Genomic DNA, 13,136 nt, shown 5'->3' on the forward strand with positions numbered 1-13,136 from the left:
ATTTCAAGTATACACTGATATTCTTAAACGTTTTGGCTAAATAACCAGCTGTACATCAGTCAAGAATGATCAAAATACACTTCACTTGAGATGTACAGGAAGTGATAATCCAGTGGAAAATAGTTTTGTTCAAATTCATGAAAAATCAGTGTTTTAAAAAATGTTAATTTTCATACTAGTTGAGATAAAGCATTTCTTCTTCTGGTTCTGATGGCTTGAAGAAGAATTCATTCATACATCAAGTAGCACAATTCCAACCTATGTGGAATATTCTGGCGCACCCATCTGAAATCTAAATTGCTTCCCCAACCTATTAAATAATTTCACAGAGATTCCATTGTTCAAGTCCTGAAGCCGTAGCACCTATTATTTCTGATGGAGTTACTTTAACAGTTACATTCAATTAATTTTAGTAATTATTTTAGCAAAAAGCATCACATTAGCTTAACAGTAATACTGAAGGTGAAGAAAATCAAATTCAAGCATATTGGAATTCAGAAATGTGTTAAAGTATCTTGGAGAAAAGTATTCTCCCAAAACTTGCTTTGTAAATAGTAAAAGAAAATCAATAAAGGCAAATGAACATAAATGGAAATCATTCAAGTTCATAGTTCTTCATAAGATCATCGCACAAATCAGTGAATTCACAGCAGTTTATATCCTGGACATTTATGAACTCTATTTTTAATACTTTTATCACATTCAAGGGAAACCTCATTATTTTCACCTCTTAAAAAATTAATGGAGTTTATACAACAAATTAGCTATAAACACTTAAAGTACAAACCTTCATTAAAAATATAAGCCTATACTTTCTTTGGTTCTTCTCTTTTTATCTTAGACCTTTATATAACTCTGAATTGTAAAAGCTGGATGGCACACTTCACACAATGAACACTTCATAACTTAGTGTTAACAAATAAAATTCAGAACAGCCCAACAAATCCCCAAAAAAATCAAATCAGCTGCAATCTTCAGAGTTAACTCTAATGTTTTAGCCATTATTTGTTTTTCTCCCCTCATTGATTCAAGGCAGTACATCAGTTTCAGCAACTCTTGGCTTTGATACCTCATCAGAAACTCACCAAAAAAAAAACTCTCAAATATGAAAAGGACTCTTTAGATGAGATACTGGAGAATGAGAGTGTCAAATGGGGAAAAAATATCTGGAAAGGTTAATGCTTTGAATATGGAAAAGGGGTCTTAAAATTGAATTGCTGCTGTTTCATAGTAATGTTGAAATGATCCTCAACCAACTCAGCTGTTTGTTGACATCAGCTTTTCAAATGAAAATTAAAACTAACTTGAGGAACTAGCCATAAAACAAATCGTAGTGACATTCTGAAGTTGTTCATAAGACTGCTCTTTATCTGGACTCGATACCATAGAAATGAATCTGATCATGTCTAACTCCAATCATTTCAATCTCTGTATCAGATTTTGAAGACCCATTTATTTACAACTTTATAGTAGGATTACATGCATCTTTGTACAGTACCGTTCCTTTAAAAAACCCAAATTCCTCCCCAAATACTGCAAAGCACAAGACATGCTATATACAAAAATTTGTCAGTCATAAGAATGAACATTTCTACAAAAAAACAAAGATGGCTACTGCAATCTCCTCTTTCCACCAGCAAAAACTAGCATTATTTATTTCAAAACATGGAAACAATTTTATTCTTAAACATTATCACAATCTCAGTTTTGTAGTTCCATCTCTATTTCTGTTGCCTCTTCTGGAATATCACAGTTCATTTCTTCAATCATCTTCATATCCCCAATATCCTCAATCTCAGCCAACTCAATTTTAGGTAAAGGAACTCTCCAAAACTGAAATGAATTGTACTGAGAAGACACTTCATCCCCTGGGACATTCTAGGAGGAAAAACAAAATATAAATTAATTTTAAAAGAATGCCGAAACCCAGCTTGAGAATACAAAACACAGATCATCCAAATACATTGCTTTGCCTATCTATCTTGAACAGCACCACCTGGCCACACAACTGATGCCAATGTCGTAAGAATTTGAAGCTCTTCCTCCTGTACCTTAACTTGACATATCTTAGAATTTCAGCGGCCAGATTCAGCACAATATATCTCGGGCACATCTCTCCCTACCTACATGTGGCACTCATTCAAGACAACATCCATCATCAATAATCTTCACCATCAGGGCCTTGCCATCTTCAAGTCATTCAACCATACAAATGTACACGACCAAATGAAACAACCTTCCTCCTGACCACGGTGCACAATACCTCACACATAACACAAAAGTAATATTACAACAAATAATAAGGTGCATTCGTGACATAAGTTAAAAAGTAAACAGTATAACACTACTAGTGCTTCATATGTGATGAAGGTAGTGGCAGAGAGTTTTGTGGTCTCATGGTCTGAGTGAAGAAGCTGTTTCCCATCATGACCGTCCTTGTCCTAATGCTATGGTACCTCCTGCCTGATGGTAGGAGGTTCAGAGATTGTTGGACGGATAGGAGGGACCTCTGACAATGCTAAGTGCCCTGCCTACGCAGCGCTCTGTTTAAATATCCATCAGGCAGGATGTGCAGTGGCCTGAAGTCCCACATCACCAGAATCAAGAACAGCAACTTCGCTTGAAGCATTCAGTTCTTGAACCAAACCGCATGGCCCTAATCACTAAATCAGTGTAGCAACATTATGATCACTTTACACTATAAGGGACTTCTAATGTCTTTATTGTGTTCTTTCTTGTAAAAATTGTGTATAGTTTAAGTTATGATCTTCTTGTGAATGCTGCTTATCTGTTTGTGTTCCATCTGTTATGCATGTACTTTTCCGTTTGACAGTAAACTTGACATTGGCAGGAGCATATGACCCTCATACTGATCCAAATATGACAAACTCTTCGAACGTATTTTTAGCTTCTTCCTTGGCTCCTTAACCATTATTGCAATACTAATCAGTCTCCTTTTCTACACTGACAGTTTCAACATGGGTGTCAACCTTTGGCTCTTCCCCATTCCCCTACAACTTTTCCTTGATGTCTTTCCTCAGTCTCCAAGAAGGCAACACACCATACTGTCTTTCTCTCTCAGATTACTGAATCCCTTATCATTACTGTATTCTTGTACTTTGTCTGTTTTCTATTCCTTTATGGGATTTGGGAATGGCTGCCAAAGGGTCACAGTTATTGCTCAACTACAGGGGATTAAGAACTAACTGCACCAGCTGGTTAGAGTCACATATAGGCAGACCAGGTAAGGATGACAATTCCCTTCTCAGAAGGACAGTAATCAACTCAGATTTGTTTTAAAATAACCAATCCAGTAGTTCCATGCTTCGATTAATGGTACCAAGTTTTTAGTTCCAGATTTACTTAATTACTAGAAACTGTTAGTTACGTTTAGATTCTAAAATGGCTCCAGGCCTCTGTTTTCTAGAGGAATAAAGATGTCGCTGACTCTGTGGCAAATGAAGTGCTGTCACACTCACTGGTACCCTGCTGAATTACTCAGCTTTCAGCGTTCCAGTCCCAGGGGAAGTCTGCCCTGCTCTACTTTCCCAGTGACAATTCAATTCACGTTCTAATAAAAACTTTGCTCTACATTGACCTTAATGCATGACTCGGCTGAAATTCCACAGCAAGAAGAAACAGTGACGTTTTCGTATGGAAGTGATCTCAGTATTGCCGAGCTGCCTCACAGCCAAAATTAATTCAGTGCTGACCAGCTGTGACAGTGGCGTCTGAGATATCTCAGAAACAAAAGCACAAGTTTAAGACAGTGGTTCTGTGGGTTTAAAGGTGGCCTTGTAGTCAGTCAGGTTGCACCTCGTTTAGGGATTTTGTTTAGGCTGAAGGATCATCGACAGGCAGCTGGGGTGTCCATTTGTTGAGCGGGAAGAGAAGCACAGGGTAAATGGCAGCAGCAATGCACCAACTCACTCTTATCAGCACGCCATGTTAAAGTATCTCTTCCTCATTGCAGACTCTCTGGGTCCCATTTCGGCCTCACTGGCCTGCATACAATTATCCTGGTAGCAAGTGACCCTTAAACCTGGGGATCTGGCCTGGGAAAATAGAGTTAATGAAGCCCTTTTGATTACAGGCATTGCTGTGTTGTAGGAACCACAGCAGGAAATTTGCATCCAAGTTCTCACAACGTAAGGATGGCAAGCAATCTATCCTTTTGACTATCCGTGGCATCTCATGAAAGAAAAAATATTTCCAACATAAAAGCTCTCTCTGATGCAATGATGGCATAATCCCAAGCATTAATAAAGAAATAAAGGGCCATCCTTGGCACAGACATGTGCACAGGATGAAAGATGGTTGCATCCCCAAGGCGAGGTGATAGGGCCGGAAGAGTCATCTGAGATACATTTTAAATGATGCCAGTAGAAGGGTTATTAAAGCCAATAGAAGTACATTATGGCATGTGGGAAACAAGCTGTTGACAGAAATAAAAAGCCACACTGGTTGTGGAGAGGACTGCACCACCATAACAGTCAGTGGTTTCAGAAGCATCATAGTAGATGGCAGCACTAAACGCAAAACCATAGAAGGGCACTGAAAGCAAATACTAGAACTCAAAGAATGATGGATTAATAGAAAATGAATATTACATGAGTGGGATTTCAGGAAGTACATGACACTAATATTGATAAGGTGTGATGAGTGGTGCAAAAGGATGACAATCTGCCTGGAAAACCGTGTAATATAAACATCAATCCCAGGCTGAATGAATCCAAGACAGTATTGTGGAATACCCTGAAGGTCATGCTTAATAGAGGTTTGACCAGCGGCCAATCCGGTCATCGGAAGCTTGGAGAGGACGGGACTTCAATTAAGTCCACTGACCGAGGATAAAAAGCAGGAGCTCATCGTGGCACTGTAATTTAAGCTTTGACCAGTGGCCAATCGGCGTTTGGGATTGATCCGTAAGAGAAAATTAAAGGAAGGCAGGGCAAGCACAATGGCCGTCGTCAGTGGAGATAGTCAGAGTGGTGATGTTAAGGCTTTAGCTCAGCCAAGAGAAGTCTCAATTAGAGAAAGAAAAGCTCAAGCTTTTTTTCCCTCTCTCCTATATATCTACTCAGCTCGGACAGTAGGGATGACAGACAGGATAGGACAATGCTCCTCTTGCAGGATGTGGGAAGGCAGTGAGACCTCCAGTGTCCTGACGACTACAACTGTGAGAAATGCATCCAGCTGCAGCTTATAACAAGAAGATAGAGCTGAAACTGGGTGCACTCCAGACCATTCGGGAGGCTGAGGGGGTGACAGACAGGACATATACAAAGGTAGTTACACCCACGGTGTAGGACACAGGAAACTGTGTGACAGTCAGGAAGGGGAAATGGTTTAAGGAGCGAGTGCAGAGTACCCGTGGCCATCTCCCTCAACAACAGGTTGAATACTATCATGGGGGGGGGGGGGAAATGACCTAGTGGAGAAAAGTCACAGTGGTCAGGTCTCTGGCACTGTCTGCCTCCGTCACTCAGAAGGGAAGGGGGAAGAGGAGGCACGCTGTGGTGATGGGGATTCATTAGTTAGGGGAATGGACACGAGGGTCTGTGGACGAGAATAAGATTCCTGGGTGCTGGGGTCTGGGATATCTCGGATCCAATCCTCAGCATTCTTAAGTGGGAGGGCAAACAGCCAGAAGTCATGGGCCACGTAGGTACCAATGACATGGGTAGAACAAACGACAAGGCTCTGCATAGGGAGTTCAAGCTGTTAAGTGCTAAATTAAAGGGCTGGACCTCTAGCGATGTGATATCAGGATTGCTATCCGTGCCACGTGCTTTAACACGTGGTTAAGAAGTCAGTGTAGGAGGAGGAGTGTAAGATTTTTGGATCACTGGGTTCTCTACCAGGGAAGATGGGACTTGTACAGAAGGGACAGTTTGTACCTAAACTGGAGGGGGACTAATATCCTAGCGGGAAGGTTTGTTAATGCTGCACGATGGGATTTAAACTAGAGTTACAGAGGGATGGGAACCACAGAACCAGAACAGTCAGTGGAGAGGTTGTGGAGGCAAATGTTGGTAAGATTTCAGACAAAGTTAGGAATTGAAAAATTGAGCATGGTGCGACTAGTGTCCAGATCTGCCTATATTTAAATGCAAAAAGGATCATAAGAAAGGTGGATAATGGTGCTGAAGATGAGATAGCTGGTTTAGAGACAATGTGTAGTGAGGAGAGGCTGTTGATAAGGCAAAACTACTGCCAAAAGGATGAGTTGCAACATAAGAGTGGACAAGATTGAAACAGGTGAATAAAGGACTGAAGGTGTTGTATCTGAATGCGTACAGTATACTGAATAAGATACTAGAACTAGCAGCATAGTGCAGATTGGCAGGTATGATGTTGAAGGCATCACTTACTCGTGGCTGAAAGATTGTAGATAGATAGGCACCTTGTATCGAAAGGATAGGCAGAAAGGCAGTGCTGTGCTGGTTTCATTAGAAAGAGGTTACATAGGTTTGGAAGCTGTTGTATCATTATGAATAGAGCTAAGGAACTACAAGGGTAAAAAGACCCCGGTGTGAGTTGTATACAGACCCCCCAACAGTAGTAAGGATATGGCCTACAAATTACAACAGGAGATAGAATATGCATGCCAAAAGGGAAATGTTACAATAGTCATGAAGGACTTCAATATGTGGGTAGATTGGGAAAATCAGGTTGGTGCTGGATTTCAGGAGTGGGAATTTCTAGAATGTCTATGAGATCACTTTTTAGAGCAGCTTGTGGTTGAGCCCACTAGGGGATCAGCTATTCTAGATTGGGTGTCATATAATGAAACAGAATTGATCAGATACCTTAAGGTAAAAGAACCCTTGGGGACAGGTAAACATAATATGATCAAATTCACCCTGAAGTTTGAGAAGGTGATGCTAAAGTCAGATGTATCTGTATAGAGTGGAGTAAAAGGAATTACGGTGTCATAAGAGAGGAGTTGGCCAGAATTGATTGGAAAAGAACACTGGTAGGAATGATGGCAGAGCAGCAATGGCTGGAATTTCTGGAAGCAATTTGGAAGGCACAGGATATATACATCCCAAAGAGGAAGAAGTATTCTAAAGGAAGATGACACAATCATGGCTAACAAGGGAAGTCAAAGCCAACATAGAAGACAAAGAGAGGGCATATAATAGAACAAAAATTAGAGGGAAGTTAGAGGATTGGGAAGCTTTAAAAAACCAACAGAGGGTGTCTAAAAAGTCATTAAGGTAAACATGGTGAGAGTGGATATTAGACTGCTGGAAAACAACACTATAGAGGTGGTAATGGGGGACAACGAAATAGGGGACAAATGGACTTAGCATTTTGCAACAGTCTTCACTGTGGAAGACACCAGCAGTATGGCTGAAATTCCAGGTGTCAGGGGGCATGAAGCAAGTAAAGTTACCATTACTAGAGAGAAGGTTCTTGGGAAACTGGAAGGTCTGAAAGTAAAGAAGTCACCTGGACCAGATGGTGTACACCCGGGTTCTGAAAGAGGTGGCTGAAGAGATTGCAGAGGCATTAGTAATGTTCTTTCAAGAATCACTAGATTCTGGAATGGTTCTGGAAGTCTGGAAAATTGCAAATGTCAATCCACTCTTCAAGAAGGGAGAGGCAGAAGAAGGAAACTATAGGCCAGATAGTTTGACCTCAGTGGCTGGGAAGATATTGGAGTCGATTATTAAGGATGAGGTCTCGGGGTATTTGGAAGCACATGATAAAATAGACCGCAGTCAGCATAGTTTCCTCAAGGGAAAATCCTGCCTGACAAATCTGATGGAATTATTTGTAGATGAAGGAGAATCAGTTGATATTATGTTGATATTTTCGGAAGGCCTTTGACAAGGTGCCACACGAGGCTGCTTAGCAAGCTACGAACCCACAGTATTAAAGGAAAAATTCTAATGTGGATAAAGCAGTGGCTGATTGGCAGGAGGCAAAGAGTGGAAATAAAGAGAGCCTTTTCAATCTGGCTGCTGGTGACTAGTGGAGTTCCACAGGGGTCTGTGTTGGGACCAATTCTCTTTATGTTATATGTCAATGACTTGGATGATGGAATTCATAAGTTCGTTGCAAAGTTTACAGACGATATGAAGACAGGTGGAGGGGCAGGTAGTTTTGAGGAAGTAGAATAGGTTACAGAAGGACTTAGACAGATTAGGAGAATGGGCAAAGAAATGGCAAATGAATACAGTGTTGGGACGTGTATAGTCATGCACTTTGGTAGAAGAAATGAAAAGGTTGACTGTTTTCCAAATGGAGAGAAGATACAAAAAAAAACTGAGGTGCAAAGGGACTTGGTGGTCCTTGTGCAGGATTCTCTAAAGATTAATTTGCAGGTTGAGTCTGTGGTGAGGAAGGCAAACGCAATGTTAGCATTCATTTCAAGAGGACTAGAATATAAAGGCAAGGATGTAATGTTGGAACTTCATAAAGCGCCGGTCAGGCCTCACTCAGAGTACTGTGAGCAGGTTTGGGCCCCTTCTCTTAGAAAGGATGTGCTGAAACCGGAGAGGGTTCAAATGAGGTTCACAAAAATGACTCCAGGATTGAATGATTTGTCATATGAAGAGCATTTGATGGCTCTGGCTCTGTATTCACTAGAATTCAGAAGAATGAGGGGTGACCTCATTGAAACCTATCAAATGGTGAAAAGCCTTGATAGAGTAGATGTGGAAAGGATGTTTCCTAAGATGGGGGAGTCTAAAACCAGAGGAAACAGACTCAGAATAGAGGGGTGAACTTTTAGAACCGAGATCCAGAGGAATTTATTTAACCAGAAGTGATCAATCCATGGAATTCTTTGCCACAGGCAGCTGTGGAGGCCAAGTCTTTATGTACATTTAAGGGAGAGATTGATGAATTCTTGATTGGTCAGGGCAGGAAGATACAAGGCAAAGGCCGGAGATTTGGGCTGATGGGAAAATTGGATCAGCCATGATGAAATGGCAGAGTAGACTCGATGGACCAAATGGCCTAATTCTGCTCCTATAGTCAGTGGCTCCAAGTATTCTAATCAGTGCTGCTGGCAGCTACCATTTAGAAAGTGCCTGGCTTGACCATAGAGGGATGTGAAAAGGCTCTCCCTCGGCGAAACTTGCAAAGACTGGGCACACATTCATCCCTCCAACCATCACCCCCCCCCCCACCTTTGTTGATTAAATGGCTGCTTGGATGAAAAAATTAAAGCACTTTTCCTTTCAAGTGGATTGTCCTTTTTAAAAAAAAGAGGCATGCACGGCTTTTAATGTCAGGCAATGATGACTACAACCGGTTTGTCCCGCTGAATAGCACTGAAAACTACATTCTTAATTCCTTAAACACGAGGAATTCTGCAAATGCTGTAAATTCAAGCAACACACATCAAAGTTGCTGGTGAACGCAGCAGGCCAAGCAGCATCTCCAGGAAGTAGTACCCTGACGAAGGGTCTCGGCCCGAAATGTCTATACCTCTTCCTAGAGATGCTGCCTGGCCTGCTGCGTTCACCAGCAACTTTGATGTGTGTTTCTTAATTCCTTACATATACACAGACCTCAGTGTGCACTGGAAAGCATGTCGAGTCGTATTGACCAAAGTCACTCTGCAAAAATAACAAAAGAGCTATTTCAACCAAAGCCGCTCTTTCGAACACAATCTGCATTACTTGCACAAACGTGACTCACTGGCGGCCGTGCAGCTGGAAGCGCAGAGCCAGTGAAGCTGCTACTGCTTGTGCGGTTGCCCCGGCGCTCCTGCGTCCCCGTCTCCCGCACAGCCGGTGCCCAGGCGGCGCCGCTCGCCCTCCGGTCCCAGGGATTCAGGCCGCGGCTCGCGCTCCGGTCCCAGGGATTCGGGCCGCGGCTCGCGCTCCGGTCCCAGGGATTCGGGCCGCGACTCGCGCCTTCCACTCTCTTGTAGTCGGGCTGCGGACCCAGCTCGGCCTCGTGCAGCTTCCTCTTCGTCCGCTCGCGGCTGAGCAGCGGGTTCACGCTCTTACAGTCGACAAACAGGGAAATGAAGCGTTTGCTGGTGGGGCAACACGATAGAATATCTTCGGCTTTCCTCTTCGACATCAGCTGGCGCTTAAAGTTGTACTACTTTTCGCTCCACGAAATTCAAACGCCTTTCTAGTCCTCTAACCTTTCAACCGGAGCTCTTGACAGGCACACTCGTTCCAATATGAAACAAAAAAAATGCAATAGTGCCCCCGGAGTCTGGAGGCCGAAACCATCGAAATAAATCTATAAATAAAGAAAATAATGAGATATGCTCAACAAGTCAGGCGGTATCTGTAGGGGCAGAAACAGAAATAGACATTCAGATAAATTTGCAGGCTATTAGAGGGACCAGTCAATAATAATGCACAAAGAGACAACCCTTCAACTTCCATTTGATTTATTTGGGAGGAATAAATGCCTGACACTGACTTCCAACAGCGTAACAGCCCTGGAGCCAACCAGGAGGACGCCTTAAGTCCTCAGTTTGAGTTGTGAACTGGGTTCAAGTACCCCCAATCCGGGGTGCAGAGGGAAATGTCTCCACGCAAGTGCAACTGTGCTGATACCATCCTCTCTTCTTCAGCCCTTTACCTCTTCCACCTATCACCTCCCAGCTTTTGACATGATTACCTTTCATTCCACACCCCCACCTTCCCCCTCACCTGGTCTCACCTGGTCTCACCTATCACCTGCCAGCTTGTACTCCTCCCCTCCCCCCACCTTCTTATTCTGGCTTCTGCTCCTTTTCTTTCTCGTCTTCATTGCAGAATCTTGGCCTGAAACATTGACTGTTTATTTTCCTCCATCGATGCTGATTGACTTGTTAAGTTGCCCCAGCATTCTGCGTATGTTGTCCTCTCTCCACCACAGCCCAAACTTCAGTCCCACACATGCAGACTTCGGGTTGGTTCGGTCCTTAAGACTCTAAGACCATAAGACATAAGAGCAGAATTAGCCCATTCGACCCATTGAGTCTGCTCCACTATTTCATCAAGACTGATCCATTTTCACTCTCAGCCCTGTTCTCCTGCCATCTCCCCATAATCTTTCATGCCCTGACTAATTTAGAACCTATCGACTTCCACCTTAAATGCACCCAGTGATCTGGCCTCTACAGCCACCTGTGGCAACAAATTCCACAGATTTACCACCCTCTGACTAAAAAAAAGATCCCCTCATCCTTGTTCTAAGTGGATGTCCCTCTATTTTGAGGCTGTGTCCCATGATCCTGGATTTCCCCACCAAAGAAAACATCCCCTTCATATCCGCTCTGTCCAGGCTTTTCAACATTCGATAGGTTTCAATGAGATCCCCTTTCCCATTCTTCTAAATTCCAAGAGCCTTCAATCACTGCTCATATGATAACTCTTTCATTCCTGGAATCATTCTCATGAACCTCCTCTGAACTCTATCCAATGTTAACAAATCCTTTCTTAAATATTGCTCAAAATACTCCAAATGAGGCCTCACCAGGGCCTTATGCAGCTTCAGCATTATATCCTTGATTATATTTACTAGTCCTCTCAAAATAAACGCTGACATTGCATTCAATTTCCTGACCACCAATTCAACCTGCAAATTAACCTTCAGGGAATCCTGCACAAGGACTACCAAATCCCTTTGCACCTAGGATTTTTGCATTTTCTCCCCGCTTAGAAAATAGTTATTGCTTTCATTCCTTCTACTAAAGTGTATGCCCAACCACTTCCCAACACTAGATTTCATCTGCTACCTCTTTGCCCATTCTCCTAATCTGTCTGTCCTTCTGCAACCTCTCTTCTTCCTCAACACTACCTGCCCCTCCATCTATCTTTTCATCATCCAAATCATTGACATACAACGTAAAAAGAACTGATCCCAACACGGACCCCTGAAGAACATCACCGGTCACCAATAGCCAATCTGAAAAGGATTCCTTTACTCCCAGTCTTTGTCTCCTGTCTATCAGACAATGCGCTATCCATGCTAGTATCTTTCCTGTAATACTCTTGGCTATTATCTTGTTTAACAGCCTCATGTGAAGAACCTTGTCTAAGGCCTTTTGCAAATACACAACATCCACTGATTCTCTTTTGTCTACTCTGCTTGTCATTTCTTCAAAGAATTCCAATAGATTTGTCAGGCAAGATTTTCCCTTAAGGAAACTATACTGACTTTGTCCTATATTGTCATGTGCTTCCAAATATCCTGAAACCACATCATTTAAAATCGACTCTGAAATCCTCACTGATGTCAGGCTAACTGGCCTAAAATTTCCTTTCTTATACTTCCCTCCTTTCTTGAAGAGTGGAGTGACATTTGCAATTTTCCAATCCTCTGGAACCATGCCAGGATCTATTGATCTACGGAATAAGGTGGACACCCTCAATAGCAAGAATGTCCTTCCTCAAATTTGGAGACCAAAGCTTGCAATGCAGTTGCAGATCCGCAGGTATGATGTTGTAGGTATCACTGAATCATGGCTGAAAGAAAATTATAGCCGGGAGCTTAATGTATGAGGATGCACACAATATCAAAAGGCCAGGCAGGAAGGCAGGGGGTGGTGCTGCTCTGTTGGTAAAAAATAAAACCAAATCATTAGAAAAAGGTGACATAGGGTTGAAAGGTGTTACAATAGACAATAGGTGCAGGAGTAGGCCATTTGGCCCTTCAAGCCAGCACCACCATTCACTGTGATCATGGCTGATCATCCACAGTCAGTATCCAGTTCCTGCCTTATCCCCATAACCTTTGATTCTGCTATCTTTAAGAGCTCTATCCATCTCTTTCTTGAAAGCATCCAGAGACTTGGCCTCCACTGCCTTCTGGGGCATAGCATTCCACATATCCACCGCTCTCTGGGTGAAAAAGTTTTTCCTCAACTCCGTTCTAAATGGCCTACCCCTTATTCTTAAACTGTGGCCTCTGGTTCTGGACTCACCAATCAGCGGGAACATGCTTCCTGCCTCCAGTGTGTCCAATCCCTTAATAATCTTATATGTTTCAATCAGATCCCCTCTCATCCTTCTAATTTCCAGTGTATACAAGCCCAGTCGCTCCAATCTTTCAACATATGACAGTCCCACCATCCCGGGAATTAACCTTGTGAAACTACGCTGCACTCCCTCAATAGCAAGAATGTCCTTCCTCAAATTTGGAGACCAAAACTGCACACAATACTC

The 13,136-nt window shown here is 42.6% G+C and overlaps 1 protein-coding gene across 1 annotated transcript; it reads right to left on the reverse strand.

Annotated features, from left to right (window-relative positions):
- Nucleotides 1-1,433: 1,433 nt before the first annotated feature.
- LOC134357549 (uncharacterized protein C9orf40 homolog) lies at nt 1,434-10,141 on the reverse strand. The gene is made up of 2 exons (XM_063069178.1): nt 9,661-10,141; nt 1,434-1,878 (listed from the first exon to the last, which is right to left on the reverse strand). Exons 1-2 carry the CDS (start codon nt 10,048-10,050, stop codon nt 1,702-1,704), a joined length of 567 nt encoding a protein of 188 aa, XP_062925248.1. The 5' UTR covers nt 10,051-10,141; the 3' UTR covers nt 1,434-1,701.
- Between the last annotated feature and the right edge of the window lie 2,995 nt (nt 10,142-13,136).

Source organism: Mobula hypostoma, chromosome 16, assembly GCF_963921235.1.
Source record: "Mobula hypostoma chromosome 16, sMobHyp1.1, whole genome shotgun sequence".
Lineage (NCBI taxonomy): Eukaryota > Metazoa > Chordata > Chondrichthyes > Myliobatiformes > Myliobatidae > Mobula > Mobula hypostoma.